The sequence below is a fragment of the Protopterus annectens genome, chromosome 16.part0 (genome assembly GCF_019279795.1).
Source record: "Protopterus annectens isolate FY-2018-M chromosome 16.part0, PAN1.0, whole genome shotgun sequence".
Taxonomy (NCBI): domain Eukaryota; kingdom Metazoa; phylum Chordata; order Ceratodontiformes; family Protopteridae; genus Protopterus; species Protopterus annectens.
Window position 1 is genome coordinate 26,613,532 of NC_056750.1, and position 23,474 is coordinate 26,637,005.

Below are 23,474 nucleotides of genomic sequence, written 5' to 3' on the forward strand. Positions count from 1 at the left end.
TAAGTGGTAGCTGGACGCTGCTGTCACTGGGTTTTGCCTTTTGCATTTGTTAACTTTAGTCATGGTAAGCATATTATTGCTTTCTCCCTTAAAATGCCAGTATTTTTCGATCAAGTCTAACCTCTCTCTATTTTTGCTAGTTGCTTCCCTGAGTACGCATATAATAGTTTCACCGTGATTACCATTTTGAATTGTCTTTTTTATATTTCAGGAGTTTTCTATAAATAAACAGTAAAATGTTTAGTGTATGCCTGTCAATGAATACACCAACCATTTTTCATTTATGTTGACATTTCAGTGGTAACGCATATTGTTTGAGCAAATCTTTTCTGGAAATGTCTAATTATGACTGGAGTTATATATCTGTGTGCTACTCAAAGCTTACATTAAGTTGTATTTTACTGACCCATCTTGTAGTTAGATGGATATGACCATCCCATTCATGCACTCGTCAAGTTCACTAGTTAACCACCTGTGGTCACTCTCAGTCCTATGTCATTTCAGGATCCCAGAATATCGAAAATCAGTACTTTTTAAAGATGGTAGATTACATTCAAAACCACTTATATTAATTACATTTTTTATTTAAGTGGTTTTGAATGTAATTTAAAAAATTATGTTAATTCAGTTTCATTTATTAACTTTAAAAATAAGCAGTTCCAGTATTTTAAACATAACTGTGATTTGAAGACTTTGTCACTGATTATTTCTGGATTTTTCCCTAATTCTGGATGTAAGAGGTTGAACACATTCTGAGATGCTGCTTAAAGCAACACTGCTCATTTACTTTGCTGTCCAGCCAAACTATTTACATTTCTGTCTCTGTCTCCAATGATCTAGGTTCAACTAGCAGATCCGAGTTTTCATTAAATTACTCAGGGATGGAAATATGAAGCATTCTATGTCTGGATTTCCTCTTTTCCTCTGCTCCCTCACTCACTATACCTAGAAGAAATGACACAGTGTACAACTGTAAGCACAACTGTGGAAGCAAACATGTGGCCTTATCATGGCTCTTACTTTACCGCACCTGCTTCTGCATTACACCCTTATTGATATGACAGAAAACGGTAACGTCCAAGCCTCTGTTAATTTTAACAATGCATTATTGCGGCCTAAGGCTTTCTAAAAATCACATACTAATCATTGTCATATGCTCTACATTGGTGGATAGTCCATGCAAATGAATTAAGTAGGTTACTTTATCATTAGTTCAAGAAGGCTGCAGGGAAGTGTGGACAACTATCTGTATCGCAAGACAACCTTGTCCTGAGGGGCAGGCTAGAGGAAATGCCCTAGAAGTGAATTTGAAGGCAAAAAGTGCCTAAAGATCATCAGAGGCTAATAATCTTTATGCATTACTTACATATTTATTCTTTTATTCAGTTGTGCAGTTATTTATTTGTTTATTTTTCTTGTAGGAATATCCTTCCCCAGAGATAAACATGAAATGTGAGGAAAATGTTTAGTTATTTAATACTTCAATCTCAAAAATATACAAAAAAAGCATTTAATGTAGATATTTTTCTTTTTTTTTTTCTTTTATATTTCCCATATTTTTTTGTTTGTTTGTTTTATTTTTATTATTTGTGAATATTTATGCAAGTTGTTTCAGTTTCAATGTAAATGTGTTGCCACGTATCTTCATGGGGGAAACAGTACAGCAATAATCTACAAATTTATTTTTTTAATTGTTTGCCTTTTTCATCACAAGATGTGTAATTTTGCAGCCAGGCTAGAGATTATCATATTTATAAAAATGACATATCCTTATTTCAGTTGCTTGAAAGAATGTTTAATTTTTCTAAGCACCTCCACAGATCTCACCAGTTCACCTTCAGTCCAATGCTGAATCAGGGAAACTCTTTGAAGCTGTGAAAGGTAAGAATATGCCTCATAATCAAATGTAACAAATAACAGGTAATGACTTTGAGATCTTCTTTGGCTGTAATGGAGGATGATATCACAGATTTAAACAAGTGGTTGATTGGCCAGACCTTCTGTCATTAATAAGGGTTGCGCAAATTCTCCTCAGTTACTGCTGTAGTAGTTTCCATAGTAACAAGATGAACCGGGCTGAAAAAGTAGAGGCTTCAGATGTGTGTTGATGTTTCAGAGTTTAAAACAATATTTATTAATTACATTGGAGGTTGCCAATGGACTCTCAGATTGGCACGAGAACACCATAAATGCCACCTAAGACAAAATGCTGTGGCTCGCATGATAAGCTGCCAGTCTTACAAAGGAATAAAGTGCAGATTATCCCAGACATTTTCATTGTTTTGCATTTTGAAAAGTTACGTTATACATGGTACTTAATGGGAATTGCCAACGAGATGTCTTGATAGCATTAAAGCTTTCAGTGTCCTTTCAGTCATGTAACACACTGTTTCTGTAAGAATCCTGTTATACAGATCAACAGGTAGCAGGCAGGCATCATATCTGGGCAGGATCCTTCCAGTTTGATCACAGTGGACTGTAACGATTAATGGGTAGGATATCATCACGAACACACCTCTACAGCCGGTATAACAGCTGCACATTCTGCGCACCATTATCACAGTTTCCTAATTCAGGTTTGTGGAACTTGTGACACAGGTGCCTCCTTAACATTTTTGAAAGAAAAACATTCTTTTGTGGAGTAATTTTGAAACCAGCAAGATAGGCTTATAATGCCACATTCTTCTGTGGAGTGATTTCAAAACCAGCAAGCAGTCAGATTATAAGCTTATTGTGCTGGTTTCAGAATCACTCTACATAAGACTGTTTTTCTTTCTAAAAAGGTAAGGAGGCATCTGTGTCATACGTTCTACAAACCTAATTGAGGAAATTGGTATGTAGCTGAACAGAATCCACACTAGATCAGTTCACTCAGCCGAGTAATTAATTGAAGTCCATTAGGAGACACAATTTATTTATCTGAGGTGCATCTTCTACCTATGGGGCAAGTTTAGAAATAAATTAATGTCCTTGTTCTTAGGGGCAAGTCTTCTTGGTTTTAGATTTCTACCATTTGGGGTCTAATTTTGAACATGTTTTCTGCTCTTCCTGCATCTCCTGACTTATCTGCCAGCCTGTGAGACCCCTTTTTTGTTACACCCTTTTCTTTTCAAAACATTCCCAACCAAATAAGTGGTATGACTAAAGGAGAATTCTAAACATGGAATTCTAAACACCAATGGCTTCTACTTATACTTCTTTAAACTCTCTGACAGCACAAAATAAGTATTAAACCTATTCTGGTCAGGAAACAAATGCAATGCAAGTAGGATGCATTTATTGTTGCTATGGTATTGTCATGATATTTTAAATATATATGTACTTTTTAGTAATTTAATATAAAGATTTTATTAATTGCTTACCATGTTCTTATTGAATAATTGCTTGCTTCATGTGATTGGTGGTTGTGTCGCATGTGATTTTTGTTGTATCCTTATGAAAATTAATTGTCTATAAATGTGTTTTACTTTTGCACTGAAGAAGGGTCTTACCCAAAAGCTTTGCACATAAAAGGTTGGTATTCCTAAGTCTGAGTTTTTTAGTTTGTTGTCTCTAAATTCTTTGACACATTTCTTTAAAGGTACCCACTATGGTTATAAGCTTAGCATTAATACAAGGTATTGTTTCGCTTCCCTGAAAGGAAGCCAACATACCTTCCCATTTCTAGATTTAAGAACCCATGTCCATTAATTAATACAGGCCTAAGAAAAGTGCTTTACTCCCACAAGAGCACTGCAAATACTTTTTGGTTCTTAGCAGACATTATCTTAAATAATATGGACAAGGGCTGTTAACCAGAGCTATTTTCACGGTTTAGACCTTCCATTTAAACAATATAATTCAGCTGTAATTGCAGTCCAGTCTTGGGTTTGCTACAAGTCTACTTGTCTGTTTCCCTGACTACATTACTCAAACAATATTCAGATTAGTACAAGGGACCTCTTCCTATCTCAGCAGATTAAGTAGATTATTTCCAGATTCTTCCTTTAATCATTCCTTAACACATGAGGATGAACAGGAAATGATTATTGCTCATCTGTAATAATTTTAACTTTCATGAGTAGAAAAGTTGTAATGTTCAAGTGACCTGTTGAAAATGAGCAGAAAACTGTGGAAAAACAATCACTAGTCATTTTGACACTTGTCTGTCTACTTTTCCTGAAGTTTTTCATTGCTTTCTTAATGTCAGTCACACTGTCTGTCATACGTTCATGTCACATGTTTTCTCCTCGGTTGCATAAAGTTCATCTCTTTAAGAAACTAACATTTTATTTCTCCTTCTAGTAAACTAATGTGTTGATTAATGTAAGTGATATTAAGAAACTTTAGGAAGAAAAACATTCTCAATTTGAGAAACTGCATAGTTGCTGCTCATTGGTGCTGTTGCAAAAAGAAGAGCCTGGAGGAATTGTGAACAGCTAACTTTGTGTATTAATACATAAGCAGTCTTCATCTTGCAATATTTTATGCGGTATCTAAGAAGTTCCTTGTAAGTTTTATTACCAAGATTGTATTTATTAATATTCTTTAGCATTATCTAGATGCTGATTTTGCAGTGTTACTTCTATGTTTTGTAATGGTAATTAAAATATAAACATAACATTTTTAAGTCCATGTCATTGCCACTGTGTCAATGACATACTTACTTTAAGGGTCAGATAATTCCTAGGCCTACTTGATGTTCCCTGACATAGTGATCGCCAGGGTTCATTCCCCTGACAGTGATCACCAAGGTTCATTCCCCTGACATAGTGATCACCAAGGTTTGTTCCCTGACATAGTGATCGTCAGGGTTCATTCCCCTGACATAGTGATCGCCAAGGTTCATTCCCCTGACATAGTGATCTACAAGGTTTATTCCTCTGACATAGTAATCACTAAAGTGCGTTCCCCTGACATAGTGATTACCAAGGTTTGTTCCCTGACATAGTGATCGCCAAGGTTCATTCACCTGATATAATGATCACCAAGATTCATTCCCCTGACATAGTGATCACCAAGGTTTGTTCCCTGACATAGTGATCGTCAGGGTTCATTCCCCTGACATAGTGATCGCCAAGGTTCATTCCCCTGACATAGTGATCTACAAGGTTTATTCCTCTGACATAGTAATCACTAAAGTGCGTTCCCCTGACATAGTGATCACCAAGGTTTGTTCCCTGACATAGTGATCGCCAAGGTTCATTCACCTGATATAATGATCACCAAGATTCATTCCCCTGACATAGTGATCGACAAGGTTTGTTCCTCTGACATAGTGATCACCAAAGTTTGTTCCCCCTGAAAGAGTGATCACTAAGGTTTGTTCGCTGACATAGTGATCGCCAAGGTTTATTCCCCTGACATAGTGATCGCCAAGGTTCATTCCCCTGACATAGTGATCTACAAGGTTTGTTCCCGTGACATAGTGATCGCCAAGATTCAGTAAGTTTTGAAGTAAAAGAACAATCTTGCACTTCTCAGATGATACATGGCCACTTGCCTTTTTATCATTGTAGTGTGTTGTCTAAAAAAAGGGCACTAGTCAGCTTAAAACATCCCTCGTGTTAAGTGAACAATGTCTTGCTAACTAAATACATTCCTTGACTAACCTCATAGGTCCCTGGTGTGTCATGACCTCCCTTGGAATATTCAGTATCCTAAGATCTGTTGACCACCACCTACTAAACTCCATGCTCAACCAACTTTAGGTCCATCTCAAAATCCAAGTCTATATAAATGTTTTTTTTTCAAAGATGAGGTTTCCTGATACATTTTACATAGACTAGGGCTCATCATGATCTCATATGGGATCCGTAGCTGTCACAGTAACATTGTAACATTCTGATTTCCCAATCCACAGGACAAAAATTCCTTTCAGTTTCAAGCTTTCAAGCTCTTAAGTAAATCTGGCTTGAAGTTATATAACTTTTTTTCTTATATCCCCTGTTCTCCCTATATATAGCTTGTCATAAGATTTAATGTGTAACTTATGTGAACCCAGTCTCTGTAGCTGTCTCTGTGGTTTTTCATTTTTCTTGGCTGACTAATTCTGAATTTAAGCAACTTCTCCACAGGACGCAGTTACTGAAGGGATGAGTCTTACAGTTTCCCCAGGAAAAGCATGGCAGCAGGACTTGTGGGGTATAACTACAGGCCTTCAGGCTGCCCACATTCAGAGCAGAGCCTCTGTCTAGATGTCACATTTAGTGGGCTTGCACAGGTACCTGTGTGGCTCCATGAAGTGCCACCAGATCTCCCATCATGTTTTTTCACTTGTACCTAGTGTAGCTCATGCTCAACATCTTCACCTTCTAAGAGGCTGTGCAGGCAACGCTATTTCCCTTTTCTCCTCCCCCACCACGAAAAGAGAGAGAGCAGGCCTTCAGCTGCAGATGTGTCCTTGCCAGCCCTCCAACAGGCATGGTCCACCATGGCACTCATGAGTAACCTATGTCTGTGGCAGTAGGGCTGTCCTTCTGTCATTTTTGTTTACTTGACCCTTCTCTCTCCCATCCATGGCCAAAGCATCACCACTTCTATTAGCATTTTTGTTAGCCTTAGTGTATAGTGCAGTGTCTTCTGTCTTACTTACCAAAAGCTGCTTCTTGACAGTGCTGACATGAAATGCAGAAACAGAAATGGTAGTAGGTTAAATACTTTTACAGAACCCAGGTACCTATTTGTTTGACTCACCCACATCTGATAGCTTCAGTTTATAATGGTTGTTATTGTTGTTGTTTGTCTTTCGGCTTTTCCCGGATAGGGGTCGCCACAGTGGAACTCCGGTCCGCTAATGATTGGCAGTAGACTTTCACAAACGGCGAGGTGCCAGCTCGACGTTCAACCTTCAACAAAGGCATGCCCATTTACGCATGTCTTTCGAATGCCCACCCAACCGCAGGGGAGGACATGCAGACTCCACTCAGAAGGCACTCCCTGCACTCCAGCTGAGAATCGAATGGGAGAACCTCTTGCTGTGATTCAACAATGCTACCGCTGCACCACCATGGATAGCTTCAGTTTATAATGGTAATAAGTACATTTGTCACTGATGTACCTTACCTCAGCCTACCCAGTGAACACAGTAGCTAAACCACTGAAGTTAAGCATAGAAACAAACATGGGGATGAAGGAATCTGACCAGGAGATATCATCTTTCTGACAGAAGAAATAAATAAATAAATAAATAAATAATGTGACATAGGAGATGATGTTTAGCACAGATGCTGGTCTTGTTTATGGCTGTGTACTGTTACTAGTCAGGCTTTATCAGCACTCCACTCAAGTTTAGAATTCATAATCCCTTTTTGTTTTTTTGTTTTTTTTTTTCGCCTTATGACAGACTGTGAATGCTATGGTCACTCTAACCGCTGCAGTTATATCGAGTTCCTGAATGTCATGACATGTGTCAGCTGCAAGCACAACACCAGAGGGCAGCACTGCCAGCATTGTCGACTGGGGTACTACCGGAACACGTCTGCTGAATTGGATGATGAAAACGTGTGCATAGGTTGGTCTCAGCATTCACTGCAATATTTGATGCAGCATTTAAATAAAACATTGTACATCTAACTGAGTATGCTTTTTTTAAAATCAGACAATAATCTTTGAATAATCAATGCTCAAAAGCTAAGTGCATTAAATGTAATATGCTGCTTAGAAGTGTATATAGTATAGGTTTATATCATGCATGATAATTTTAATTGTGTATTTGCGTCCTGTTTCATCCTATGAAAAATAATAAAGCTTTTTATTGTTACTAATATCATTACATCTTTAACCAACTGAAAAGCTGTTGCACAAAACCTTGCTATGATTTTCAGCAACAACCTTTTGCAGCAGGTCAAAATTGGTAAGACAAATTTTAAACAGAGTCCTGGATCCACCTGGAGCTCCCATAAGAAGTGTAACTATGACTGTCTACAAGGTGGTGTTTCCTGGCTGTAAGGTATGATGTTGGGTGGGCAGTTTGAGTGCTTAAAAAGCTGACAAGGGGAAATGCTTCTGTAACTGTTGAATATTATTTGTATATATTTGTTAGCATGGTAAACCCACTTGACACGTCCCTTTTCAGGAGTGACTTAAGAACACTGTCTGGGTAAGAGACTTGCTCAGAGTTCCTCAGTATGTAAATGGAGTCCGAAGGAATCAAACTCTGTACTCTAGACTACAGAGAAAAGCTTGTTAACAGCTTGACACTTTAATATGCTGTGCTAGCTGATGGATTATTTATTAATTGATTATAGGTGTATAATCAGGTCATGCAGGGTCTATGGATAAAAAGTAATGAATGCCATTTATTCCAAATTCTGTGATGTAGCTCTTACCCCTGTTTAATGTATGGATGCCTAAAAGGTCTTCCAGAAGATTAATCTGAAAAGCAGCTCCTGTAAAATTCCTTTAAAGACACTTAAGAAAGTGTTGTTTTACCAGACAGAAATAAAATGTCATGCTATTCTCCAAAGAAACTGATAACCTAAAATGTGATTTATGAGGGTGAGGGCCCCCATGCTCCTCGTGGAAGTGGTGAATGTGGGCCCCATGCTCCTCATGGAAGTGGTGAACGAGGGCCCCCATGCTCCTCATGGAAGTGGTGAATGAGGACCCCATGCTCCTTGTGGAAGTGGTGAATGGGGGCCCCCATGCTCCTCGTGGAAGTGGTGAATGAGTGCCCCCATGATCCTAGTGGAAGTGGTAAATGAGAGCTCCCATGCTCCTCATGTAAGTGATGAAAGAGGGCCCCATGCTCTTCGTGTAAGTGATGAATGAGGGCTCCCATGCTCCTCATGTAAGTGATGAATGAGGGCTCCCAAGATCCTCATGTAAGTGATGAATGAGGGCCCCATGCTCCTCGTGTAAGTGGTGAGTGAGGGTTCCCATGCTCCTCATGTAAGTAATGAATGAGGGCCCCATGCTCCTCATGTAAGTGGTGAATGAGATTCCCTGCACTGCAACTTAATATAGTCAAATCCAAGGTTACTGTATCTGTGAAGGAAAGGAAAAGATATCTCATCCACTGGGACATTTACCCTCATTCACACTGTATACACCTGTACACACACACACACACACACACACACACACACACACACACACACACACACACACACACACACACACACACAAACACACAGACACACACACAAACACACAGACACACCCACACAAACACACACACACACACACACACACACACACACACACACACACACACACACACACACACACACACAGAAAACTGTTCCCCCATCAAGTTTCAAACTGAAAAGCAAAATTTTCCTGCACTTATGAAAAGGAGCTACAACTTTAAATGGCTTCATTCCCTAAGATGAATTTACCAAAGTGACCTCTAAAGACAGTTGCTTTCATCACTTGAATACTCGAAGATGAAACTAGCAGTTAAACCTAGAAGATTAAAGCAATTAGCTGCTAATGAGTTTCACCTTGTAGTCCTGGGTTTGATTCCTTCAGTGTCCATTTGTCTAGTTTAATTTCCCCCAGAATTTTTGGGTTTCTAGTACCATGATGGGAATGGATCCCATTCCTAAGTCAAAGTACGATTACAGTTCTTGAAATTAGCATTGTTTCAATCTTTGATGTTAGCCAAAAGTACTCTTCACAACACCTGCAATGTGCCCAGAACTGATTCCTTCTGTAATTCATATGGAGTTGCCTGTATTAGTAGCATATCTAAATACAATGTTTTTCATGGATCTGTTATGCTTACCAATGAACACAAATTTGCATTTTAAGCTTTTGACAGATTTTCTTGCGCAAGTATTTTTCTTTCCTTGAATTTCTGTCTTAAACTTTTTGAATGTGTTGTATCTAGAAATTCTGGGCTTCTTACATAATAGTAACAATACATAACGTCTTCCTTATTCTCAATAGTCCACTCTATCATCTTTATGGCTCTTTTTTGGCCTATCAGTTTTTGTGTTTTTTGTGGACTACTACTTCCTTCTACAATGGGGGGGTGGTTATCCTCTCCCTGAGTCTGACCTAACCCCTTTGTTTCTGTGTCTTGGGGATCCTACAATGTAATATTTCCCACTCCTGGAACCAATGCGCATACCAGGACTGAGCACTTTTTTATCCTGGGACTTTGGCATTCAGCTGTCCTTTTTATTTTTAAACCTACCTCTGTTTATGATATATGCTATACAAAATACAATTTATATATCGTGTTGTCTTGATGAGATTTTATGAAAACAGGTTCCACCAAGTGAAGGTACTCAACAAGACTTTAGGATAAAATCAGTTTCAGGAATACTATCATCTCTCTATCCAGACTACCAATTTTCTTGTGCAAGTATTTTTCTTTCCTGTAATTTCTCTCTTAATCTTTTTGAATATCTTCTCTCTGAAAATTCATGGCTTCTTGCATAACAGTAACAATGTTTAATTTCTTCCGTATCCTGAATAAACAGGTGGAGCGGGAGACATCTGAAGAAGAAATATGGACATGGGAAAGAAAAAGAAATTTAATACAGTGCAATATTTATGAAAAGGAGAAAGCAAAACTCAATACAAAGGGCAACACCAAAGATATCTGAGAGAAATACAGGCAAAGGCATCTGGATATGGATAATTTCACAGTCTACCTGCTGTGTAACATTGGAGATGTGCCAGGTTATCTGATATGCAGACGAGTTTGGATTCATCTGCATATTGTGTTAGGGAGGCCTGTTTGGATGTATGGATGCTGTTGATGAGAATGTTAAATAGGAGATCAAGGAAAGAGCCTTGTGGTGCAATACTGGTGACTGGGAGGAATGGAGAGAGGGTGGAGTGCCATTTTACCGACTGATACCTATTGGACAGGTAACCTTTGAACCATAGAAGGGTGGGTTGAGTGAAACCTAGTGAGGACATTTGAAGTAGAAGTTGACCATGACAAATTGTGTTGAAGACTTTAAGCAAGTCTAGAAATAAGGAAGAAATATTACCTTGAGGTTTATTGACAGTCTATAAAGGTTAGCAGTGCGGTGTTAATACTGTGGGATGGATCGAAGCTATGTTGTGCAGGGGTAGACGTTCTTCCTGCAGGACATAGTTGAGCAATTGTTTTTCAAATACATTTGGACATTTACTAATAGACAGAGGCAGCTCCTAAATGCTTTATCCTACCCCACCCCCAGTCATCTATGGTATGATCCCAGTTATTCACACTAGGAGTACTATGTAATTATTGATCACAGGGTGAGTATGGCCAAGCTAATACAAAATGAGATAAGTTATTTCAAGCACCAAAAGGAAAATTGGCTAGGCTTAAAACAGCCTACAAGGGCAGCTAGCCTATTACATACCAATGAGCCTATAATTCCCTTTGCTGGCTGACAAGTGGGATCTTTCATCTACCACTACTGTATCGTAACACATAGCAAAGGGCATTGTGGGAGTCTTCACCAACAACTTCCATTTATTACAAGTAAATAATGTTCATGTCTAAGGTCAACTCTGCAAATTCCTACAGGTACTTGAGGATAACTTGGAGTTAAATGATTAGGTTTGGCAACTTTTCCCTTAGGTCTCAACTATCCCTTATTCTGAACAACATCCCTGATTTTCCAAATGTCTTGCTCTCTCATACACTTTATACTGTTCTGGTAAATGCCTGAACAGTACAGTCACAAATAAAGCCAGACACTGAGACTCCAGACTTAAAAATCTACAGAAAATGCATGTCACTGCAGATCCTGCTATTTTATTCCATTTCAGAGTGAAAAAGAGCAAACACTGTCACTGATATCGGACACTTGTATGTCAATTTTTTTTTTGCTTTAGTAACTTATTCTTTTCAAAGAGGCTGAGAATTTCAGAATTCACTGTATCAGTAAAATGTATTGCAGAACTCAGAGAAGGTCTTAACCCAAAAAAAGCTTTCAACACAAAAACATACCCACTCCCAAGGGCATGTCTGGACTATAGAAGAGGAACCACAGACAATAAGTGCTAATGTGGACTATAACAGAGGAACCACAGGCAATAAATGCTATTCTGGACTATAGGAGAGGAACCACAAGCACTAAATGCTAATCTGGACTATAGGAGAGGAACCACAAGCAATAAATTCTAATCTGGACCATAGGAGAGGAACCACAGGCAATAAATGCTAATTTGGATTGTGGGAAAGGAACCACAAGCAATGTGCTAATATGGACTCTAGGAGATTAACCACAGGAAATAAGTGCTAATCTGGACTGTAGGTGAAGAACCACAGACAATAAATGCTAATCTGGACTATAAGAGAGGAAGCACAGGCAATAAGTGCTAATCTTCTAACCTTAACCTCCATAGCTGACAACCAACTTCATATATATATATATATATATATATATATATATGTATATATATATAATATATATATATATATATATATGTGTGTGTTTGTGTGTGTGTATATAGGTTCATAGATTCATAGGTAGGTACTAGGCTATCGGTCCTGGGGCCTATACAAGCCCAGCCAAAAAGGTACTATGGCTTTTGCCACCCAAGAAAATTATTTTCCTGTGCCACTGTCGAGCAGAGCCACAGAGGTGATCCCCAGGGTGAGTTTCCTATTTCTCATCCAATCATCAGGATTTTTCTTGAAGAGTGCTAATGAGGAGCTTTGTTTGATATAGATAGGTAGTTTATTCCAGAGTATGGGAAGTCTCTGGGACAGGAATCTATCCCTCCGGCATGTTCTGTTTATTGTGGTGACAAGGTTTAGGTCCCTAGAGCACGTAACTCGGAAGGATTGGGATTTTTTTAAGTGGAGCATGTCCAACAGCTCTGGGTTTGACATAGCTTTGTATGTTAGGCACAGATCACGTCTGAGTAGGTGATATGCAATGGAGTAAAGCTGGAGTTTTTTGAGATGGCCTGCGTAGGGCATCTGTTTGAGGCCGGTAATCCTCTTTGTGAGATATTTCTGCGGCCTTTCCAGTTGTTGTAGATGTCTTTTGAGGTACATACCAAAAGGGGCATTGTACTCTATAATGGGTCTAATGAGTGATGAGTAGAGGGGAACAATGACCTCTTTTTTTCTGGATGAGAAACCTTTTGTGATGAGGTGTGCCATGTAGAAGGATTTCCTGACTACTGTGGCGATGTGATTATCAAAGGAGAGACTACTGTCCACCTGTGTCCCAAGGTCTCTTATCACACTTTTGGTGTTAAGTATACTACCGCCTATGTTGTAGTTCATGGGTACAGAGTTTTTACCAAAGGGGATGACAATGCACTTTTTGGCATTGAGCTTGAGGCCAAGGCTTTGACACCAGGCATCTGTCTCAGTGAGGCCCTTTTGTAGGATGTCCACATCATTAGGAGTTTCGATTATGGCTCCTAGTTTGCAGTCATTTGCGAACTTCGTTAGGCAAAGGCCTTCTGTGTTAGCCTGTACTTCAGAGAAGTAGATACCAAACAGGAGAGGACCCAGGACTGAACCCTGTGGTACTCCACTTGTCACTGGTCTGAAGTCGGATTTGGAGTCTGCTACTTTCTCAGTGTGGGTTCTGTCAGTGAGCCAGTTGGCAACCCATCTTGTGACATAGGGCTTTATACCTAGTTTAGTGAGTTTATCTATAATTCCAGAGTGGGGATGGTGTCAAAAGCTTTGGCAAGATCTAGATAGGCTGTGTGAACCACCTTACCCTTGTCTTCGGCTTTGGTGACTGCTTCAAAGAAGTCTGTCAGGTTTAGAAGACATGGTCTGCCTTTTACAAACCCAAACTAGGTGGGGTCCAGAGTTAGGAGATTACCAATGTCTTTGTTTATAAGTTCCATGATGAAACATTTCATGGCCTTGCAGACCAGGCTCGTCAGGCTAATGGGGCGGTAGTTCCCGGAGTCTGTGGTAGCTTCCCCCTTGTGGAGTGGGATAACCGTTGCTGTGCGCCATTCAGCAAGCACAAAGCCTGAGGTGAGGCTATGATTGAACATGGTACTTAGGTGGGGTGCCAGTTCATTCTGTAGTTCATGTAGAACATAGCCTGGGATGTTGTCTGGTCCCATGAATGCTGTGTTCTTGGCTTTGGAGAGTGTGGTTTTTATCTGTGCAGCTGTGATTACAGGAACTTTGCATTCTTCCGGTATAGAGATGGGCTCTTTAGGGGGTGAGAGCCAGGATGTTGGCAATGGCAGTTGGGTCTATATATTTAGTGCCATTGTGCTGTAACTCAGAGCAGATCTGAGTGCTGCCATTGAGATTCTTGACATAGCTATAGAATACTTTGTAGTTGTCTTTAGAATCAGTGGCGATTTTGTTTTCGTAACTAGCTTTGGAGGATTTTATCAGGGATCGCAGCTTCTTACTGAGGCTGACCAGGGAGCTCCTCCACTCATGGGATTTTACTCTCTTTTGCAACAGTTTCTTCCTTCTGTTGTACAGTTTGTTTATGGCAGGGGACCATCAGATTGGCTTCCTTTTTTTTGGAGGATAGCATCTTGGTTCTGTTTGGGCTAGCACAATCCATGCACTCATGTAAGTGCTTATAAAGTGCAATTGTGTAGGATTCAGTAGTCGTAACTGTATTGTCCATCTGCATGGGTGTCATGAAGTTCACCACTTCTGTCTTAAGAAGTATGAAGTTGGCTTTAGAGAAATTTTTTACCATGGTTTCCTTAATGGGGGGTGGGGGCAGGATGTGGATATCTAGGGTAATTAGCTTATGGTCAGATCAGACCAATGAGGCGTTGACTTCAGGTGTGGAACACCAGTCACTCATGTTGGTAATGACTAGATCTAAGATATTGTTGCCCCTGGTGGGGGTGTGGATAAGTTGATCCAGGGCACTGGAGTTTATGAATTCCAGAAAGCGTTGAGCAAAGGAGTTGGTACATGAGTAGTTTTCCCAGTTAATGGTGGGGTAGTTGAAATCGCCCATTATTAGGGTGTTTGGTTGAACCCTAATATTTTCCAGTACATCAAGAAAAGAGGAGTGGGTATCCTGGGGCATGGTGGGTGATCTGTAGCAAGCTACAATTTGGATTGCAGTTTTGCCCAGAGTTAGTTGTACTTGGATAACTTCTGCTGCATTATGCTGAGCAACTAGCCTGGAGGTGTGGATATCCTTAATGAATATGGACACACCTCCGCCTTTGATGTTCCGGTCCAGGTTACATAGCCGAAAAGTGTGGTATGAGTTATAGCCTGGAAGTGCAGGGGTGCTCTCTGGAGCCTTGAACCAGGTCTCAGTCACTGCACAGATATCGATGTTCTTCATTTTAAGGAGTGCCTCGAGTGAGTGCATTTTGAGATTTAGACTTCTAGCATCGAGTAGCATCACCCTCAGTTTTTGCTTGCCTGTTCCTGTTACGGTGGTGAATTTGTCATTTGAATCTTGCCTAAAAAAGGCACTATAGGGGCGGCAAGAACCTTAGCCAGTATCTGGAATCCCAGGGGTGACAGGTGCAGGCCATCTCTGGCAAAGCATCGTGGTCTGTCAACCATGTCATCCCAGGCAGACCGATACTGGATCCCTTTAGAATGGCACCAGAAGTTTAGCCAATTGTTGAAGTCAATCATTTTGTCCTTGTACTGCGGCATCATTCTGGGTGATAGCAGAATGCTACTCAGGGCTAGGGTCATACCTGCCTGGGCTATGTCACTTTTCATGTAGTCCAGGGAGGTACGTCTCAGGTCTTTCACACCAACATGGACAATGACAGAGTCATATTTGTACTTGTTGTGGAGTGACCTGAGTGCGTGGGTTATGTGGCAGATCCTGGCACCTGACAGGCAGCTGACAGTAACCTTCTCCTTGTTTAGCCTGGTGAGTGGGACATCAGTGTGCCTGATTATAGAGTCATCTGTGACTAGTGTGTTGGGTACATTGTTTTGCCTTATTGGCTGTGATTGAGTGGCACACTGAGGCTGCGGGCTATGTGTCATTTGGATTGTGTTGGGGGGTGGAGGTTGCCTGCATTTCTGCTTTGGAGGTCTCTGTTGCTTAAGCAGTTGAGAGCCTCCGCGGATGTTTTTGTGTTTCTATGTGTGGATTTTGGTGGTGTAGATTTAGTGAGACTATGTGATGAGTGTGGTGTGGTGCAAGTGTTTACCTTCTCCTCTTGACTGTCAAGTTTAGTCTTGATTGGAGAGAGCTTTACCTCCAGTTTGGCTAGATAAGTGCATCTCTCACAGGTTGTAGTGTAGGGTGGTTGGAGGAGAGGGTTATCTGTGTACATGAGGCAATTGCTACATTGCCCCAAGATGCCCAGATTCATCAGATAGACAGGAGAGAACACTGGAAGCTGACCCTTGGACATGCCAGAAATCTTAAATGCTTGCAAAAGGACAAAAGACACAAGGTTTGGCAAGAGCTAAAAGTTCTTCTGGAACATTCTGATCAACATGGTAATCATCAACCAGAAGAAGAACCACCCACAAAGAGAATAAAAATGCGTGGACTTTCATCAGTGTGCCACTCAACCACCTCAATATATATGTATAGATATATATATATATATATATATATATATATATATATATATATATATATATATATATATATATATATATATATATATATATATGGGTTCCTATGACTTCATCGAACTGTCTAATCACCGACACTCACCTCTTCGACACCAAACCATCGACGGCCATATCATCGACAATTCCAGCAAGCGATCTTCCCCCTCACAGGACCCATGGTAGCGCTTGTTCCTGTGTTACAACGATTAGGGTTTACGTGATTCCGTATAATTTACCTTGAAAGCGCTACCATGGGTCCTGTGAGGGGGAAGATCGCTTACCGGAATTGTCGATGATATGGCCGTCGATGGTTTGGTGTCGAAGAGGTGAGTGTCGGTGAATAGACAGTTTGATGAAGTCATAGGAACCCATATATATATATATATATATATATATATATATATATATATGTATATATAGACTGTTCAATTAAAAAATGTAATCATACTTAATAGCTTGATAAAAATTGTTAATCGAAATTAACTGCATATTAATCATTATTTTTTTCCTTCAAGCATATTAGTCTGGCACTTTGATATAAACTGAGAGTGAATAAAAAACAAGACATTGATGTTGTCACTTACTTTATTTTTTCAGCCAATTGCTTAAGCAAACCAACAGACAGGAACCAAAGTAAGACAAACTAGCAAAAAAACAAAAGGCACATCCACATTATTGCTATTTAAAACATTTTTTAAAAACAAATATGACTGACAATATTTTTGAACATCTCAACCCTTCCCGTCCATAAGACACAAGATTTTAATTAGAAGTGTCATGTGACAAAAAGGGTGTGTATATATTGCTTGTGTTGAAGTTTGTTCAGTTTCTGATGAAGTATTGCCACATGTGCAAGACGAAAAGCACTTCATTAAACTGAAAGAGAATTAAACTGAGAGAGAATTTGCTTTGGTGTTTCCAAGCTGTCTTTTTGTTTTTCGCTTAAGCAGACCAGTTTATTTACATTAGTGGGGTCAAGTGATGCTCTTTTTTTTTTATTGTCAACATATCTGGACATGGTGGGAGTACTAAATATTTTCTGTCTAACGTATCCAGGACTGGGTAATTGTCCTAGTGCAGCTTCCACCACTGCTATCGATCAAAGTCAACGTCAATTTGTTTTTCAAGTCTGTATCACTTAACAGCTGCTTTCTCAGAGGAGGAGCGAGGCATCAGCGGTTCATATTTAGTCTGATGAAAGTCTGTACATTTTTATTCTCTTTGTGGGTGGTTCTTCTTCTGGTTGATAATTACCATGTTGATCAGAATGTTCCAGAAGAACTTCTAGCTCTTGCCAAACCTTACGTCTTTTGTCCTTTCACAAGCATTTAAGATTTCTGAAATGTGGGTCCAGTGCATTCGCAATTCCTAACCATGAAAGGTTGAGGTTCAGTTTGTGTTGTTCTAGATCCATCAAAAATGCTTCTTTGAAACGTATGATGCTAGCAGGGTCATCATCAGATGCTACCATTTCAACTTCAACATGGCCGAGTGTTGGAAGTATCATTAAGCAAGAAACATACTGTTCTCCGCCCAGTAAGTCTGTAGCATAGTGCCAGGGATTGAGAACCTTTTATACAAAAAGCATTTTCTCCCAATCTGTCTCCATTAGTAGAATGAGCCCATGTTTGTGGCCTGGCTGAGCTAGAGTTTTCAGCACAACTTCTTTGTTGTTTAGAAGTCGTTCAATCATCTGAAGAAATGAATTCCAGTGTGTTGGAATGTCCTGAATTACCTTCTACTGTCGCTGATATAGTTGGACCTGCTGCGTTGTCAACTCAGCACTGTTCGCAAGACTGTGTTTAAAGTGTTGCATAATTTTGAGGCTTTTAGTTAGGAGGCCTTATTTATGGACAGCTTTAGGCTGTGTGCTGCACAGCGCATGTTCTGAAATGGCAGTCTTCCTAGGGCAGCTGTCAAATTACATGCATTGTCCGTGCCAAAAGTAGTCACTTTCACATAAATTGCCCATGGTCTTGTCACTGATGAAAAGTGCTCTGCACTGTTTTCTGAATAGTCCTTTTCTTCAATTTGCTTAACACACAGTGCAAAAAAGTAAGAAACCTGATCTTTGTCAATGAAATTGCAAGTAACACCAAGGTAGCTACCATTAGCCATAGACAACCAATAGTCGCCAGTTAAAGCTACAAATTCACCACCTGCCATAACCTGACTTATTTCATCTCTCTCTTGCTCATACAAAGCATCAATTCTATTGCTAATGATGGACCTGAAAGGCAAAGTATATGGCAGATTTCTACTGGTGACACGAATAACATCCTGGAAACCTTCATCAGTGACCATGTGAATGGATCGACTGTTCTCAGCAATTCATCTTGCAATGGCATTAGTAATGTTGCTGCATTTTCCTTGATCCATTGGTTTTGCCATCTCCTGAAGTTCAAGTAATGTAGTCTGGCATTGCACTGATTTAACTTTAGTTGATGATGCAAACAATGTTGATGACTTATGAGAGACAAATGCATGCTTGGTTCACAGGTAATAATTCAGTGATGACTTGCTATGATAATATTTAAACTCCTTCCTCAATATTTGCAAACCACAGTATCAGTAATTTTAAAAACAAATTTTCCATTCAAAATTGTTCTTGAACCCACTCTAACGTAATCACTTTCTCATAAATTCCCCATGATCTTGCCACCGATGAATAGTGTCCTTCCATTTGAATCATTTGAACCGACTTCCATTTATCACTCACGAAAAGAAGACTGGAAACAACATGGAAAGTGATCAAGTGAAGCTGCCGCAGTCCTGCTTACTTAACAATGTGCGAATTAAATCACGCACGTAGGTGTTGCATGAAAAATTTTAATTGCCGATAATTTTTCCACATTAATCAGACACATTAATGGTGATTAATCAGCAGCCCTAATATATAAAATATTAGACATATTCATTCATTTCTCTTTATTCTGTGGCTGGCCCTTTGTTGTGATGGGGAGGGCAGCATCCTTTGTCATTTCAAGTACTGAGAGCTCACCCTGCTTTACGGAAGTGAAGCTTTCATATCCTCCCAGATCTCATTAGTCAGCCTTCCTGACAATCATGTCACATGATGCATCAGTATGTTTATGTACGTGTGTGTGTGTGTGTGTGTGTGTGTGTGTGTGTGTGTGTGTGTGTGTGTGTGTTTGTGTGTGTGTATGAGTGCATGCATGTGAAAAAGGGCAAAATGGAAGGGAATTTAAGCCTGCTACAAGGTATTGTCTTGAAAACATACTACTTTACAGCATTCTTAAGGCCATAGAAAGATTTTGAAGTTGGTTGCAGCCACAAAAAGTGTTCTTATTACTTGCAATTTTATGATAATGGGAGAAAGACAATCATATAGTAACATGGGCAAAAGTATACATGTGTAAGTTCCTATGACAGATAAGAACCATTTGGGCCATATAGTAAGCTTATTTACATAACTACTGGATAAGCATATGCTTTTTCACCAATACTTGTAAGAATTCCTTGGATATAGGTTTCTGACTCAAAGCCCCTTCCATCAAATGGTAACTCACAATAACTGCACGCATTGCTGAAAATGTGCTGATTATCACAGACATCATTAAAAAGCAGTAATCAGCACAAACCCATATACCACCTGTAATGCAGACTTTACAAAATTACCTATATAAACTGCAGCTTCTACCCTAACAAACTCTAACTCCTCTAACAAACCTACTTCAAACATTGGCACCTCAGTCATGGAAACCACACATGGAGACGGCTTTGCAGCACACCGCTCAACTGTCCAGATTTTCACAGAATGTCCAGATTTCTGCATGGTAGTTTTGGTCTGTTCCTCATAAAATCTGTAATTTTCAGACAAATCATTGAAAACTGAAGTCACTAAATAATGTCAGATATTTGACTTTCAGACTTCATAGCCTTCATTAAAATGTATAGAAATACAAAATATTTTCTTCCAGCAACTTTCTAGGATTTTTGGGTCTTTGCCCCCTCATTATTTTTGGCTTTGTCCAGATTTCTTGTTGGGAGCTGTGCTTGGCAGTGTTTCTAATACAATTAACAAAATAATAAAATCAAATGATGCTATATATGGTTTTATGCAAAATGCTTTACTGTCATTTATGGCTACTTTGCACAAAATGCACAAATGATCAGAATCAGACAAACCAAATGCTGTGGCATACTACTGTTCACCATTTCACATATCAAAACAATCAGCCTATGTGTTCTATTCCTCTATATAATCTGGTTATGCCAGAAGTAAATATGAACAATTTTGTAGCACCACATTCAGCCCTGAAGCTGACAAACTGGCTGACTTACTTCAAGAAACTGATAACATTTTAGTATGGGAATACATGAACAATAGACCTGGAATCAAACTCCTGATGCCACCACCCCCAACAAAAAATGTAAAAACAGAGTTTTTGTGGAGGTAAGCCTCCAACACTACCTACTTAATTATGTTAACTCCAAGTCACTCATCCACAGGGGGAAAGGACATGTACCCTTCTCATAACTGTGCAGTTTTACAGTTACAATGCAGTGTGAGTTTCCAACTGTTAAATGTATTTATTCACTAAGCCAAAAGCTGACATTTTATTTACCAGATTTTGAAATGGGAACCTGATATTATGACATCAGATTCACTCATAACTCTGTCTGTATGTCATATACAACATAACAATGAAAAGAGCTGCAAAACAGGAAATAGGAAATATTTCTGCCTGGCAGATACCCTTGTTTTTATTTCAGACACCTGTATTTATATATTTTATAACTCTGAACAGGCCTGGTAACTGTATTTTTATTTTTGTATGTCACCTGTAATGAAGCAGCTAAGAATGAAACTCACCTGCTTAATAAATATTAAGTGGATTCATTTCTAGTTAATCAGACGTAAAACAGAACAGTGGCAATTTATTCAGCTTTGTTTCAGCAGTAAATTAACATGAATCAGCATAATCAGGTTTTGTAACTATGTGTACAAAATTTAAAGACAAATTCTGGCTTTCATTCTTTATGGAGAGCTTAACAAATAACCTGCTCACAGTAGAAGTTAAAGGAAAGTAAACTGGGTAAGAGGTACGAACAGTAGATCTCCCATCCTCTGAGGGGTCATGGAATTGCCTGGTCTAATCTATAGCTCCTCCACGGTTTAGTATATTAGATGTCCTGATGAGTAGAGGATGCAATGTGTCAAAAGTGAATGCACTCTCGGTCTAAGATAGCTTTCGCAGCTGTACTGACAGTGCCATCAGGAAGTAAAATGAGACAAGATGGAGTTAGGAAGTTTATCCAGAGTTTGAGAGGTCGGTGTTGGCTAAGGCTACTGATTAATAGAAACATGAAGAATAAATGCTGGACGAGAGTGGGACTATTTGCAAGAGCTAAATTATATAAAACAGAAGAATAAACTCTCCATATGTGTGTGTGTGTGTGTGTGTGTGTGTGTGTGTGTGTGTGTGTGTGTGTGTGTGTGTGTGTGTGTGTGTGATGCAAAAGAGGATTAGCCATCTACTTCCATTTTATACTTATTTGGCGAACTACATGGATGTCAGCAGCTGTTCATGGGGGTCACTACAGAAGGTCAATGACACTCAGAAGCTTGGATAGATGAACGTAGAAACAGCTCCATTTAAATCAGGGACTGAGCATTTTATTTGTAAGTTAATACTCCTAATTGAAATACAATGGGAAGAAGAATAAACGGAAGGGAGAAGTACGTTGCAATAAAACTAAAAGCAAAAGTGGGAGGGAATTCAAAAATGGGGGAAGTTGTATAAGATATAGAAAATAAGTTAAAGCGGAAATAAATTAAGGCAGAAATGTGATGCTATATCATAGAATGAGTCTTGAAAGGAAGATGGGGGATTGTAGACATTACTACTTCTCAGTACTATAGAGATAACTGGCATTACTGAAAATGGACCACTGAAAGTAAAAAGAAGTATGTGGCATTTTCTAGTTACAAGTCATACAGAAAGGTTAGCGTTTGTGAAATAGAGGAGTAGGAACTTGTGTCTAAAAGAAAAAAAGACATCTCTGACAAATTTCAAAACAGGATAACAAGGTAATATATAAGAGCTGGTATTTAGAACAAGTACTCTAAAGTCAAAGGGGTGATGGATGACATCGGATGCACTGAAACAGTTTATATGCCTCCTGATAATTGAGTGGTGGAGGAGAACTTCAGTGTTTTGAAAGGAATTCAAAGCTGTGAAGGGAAAAGTAATGTTATGATGGATGAGTTCAGTCTTTCAGATACAGACAGGAATATCCCAGGTGAGGTGTAGTACATGATAATATTTTAATTGAAGTTTTGGTGTTAAAAAGGATTACCAGAACTTCTGTATGAATGTAATGCAAGCAAGATTTCAGATGTGGTCTCAGTTAGGGCCAAATGGTAAGATATATTGAAGTAAGGGTATCATTAGTTAACAGATTGTGTAGCCATGTGCGTTACTGTTAAGGAGCTGCAAAGTAGGTTATGCACAAAAACGGATTTATCACATTGCAGGCGGTGGAGTTAAAGAAAATGAGAAAAAGATTGTTATAGCACTGGGCGACATGAAAACGTCTGCTGCGGAAGGGACATATGGACACAGCTTAGGAAAAGTATAAGAGGAACAGCCAGCTCTGGTGCAATATAAGGATAAAGCCCTAACTCTAGCCTAGATGGCCAGTTTTAATTTGCAGGTCAAATGATTGGCCAAGCTGGTGGGGAAGGACAGACATGCCCACCCTTGCGGGGATGCAACAGAATTGGCTGCACACTGCCACAATCCCTTTATGGAGGGGTGGCAATGCAAAAGTATGGCTTCGGGGGTAGATGTTAGGTTCACCAAGCCACCAACTGGTATAAAATGTCAGTGCTGGTTTATGGAAGCATAAACTCATATACAGAAGGCAATGTGGGCTTCTGTAGTGATGCCAATATCATGTCCTCCCACCCAATGGGCAGGGTTAAATCACTGCAAACACTTTCATTGCCATGATGTCAGTGAAGCCATAAAGCACTCACATAGCTACCTGAATGTTAGTCCCC

General features: G+C 39.4%; 1 protein-coding gene across 1 annotated transcript in view; it reads left to right on the plus strand.

The window, feature by feature from the left end:
* Positions 1–23,474, plus strand: part of NTNG2 (netrin G2) — a 1,345,571-nt gene that overhangs the window by 1,205,904 nt on the left and 116,193 nt on the right. The window contains exon 6 of the mRNA XM_044058624.1: positions 7,325–7,492. Coding sequence (XP_043914559.1) covers positions 7,325–7,492 — 168 coding nt within the window. The remainder of the gene's footprint in view (positions 1–7,324; positions 7,493–23,474) is intronic.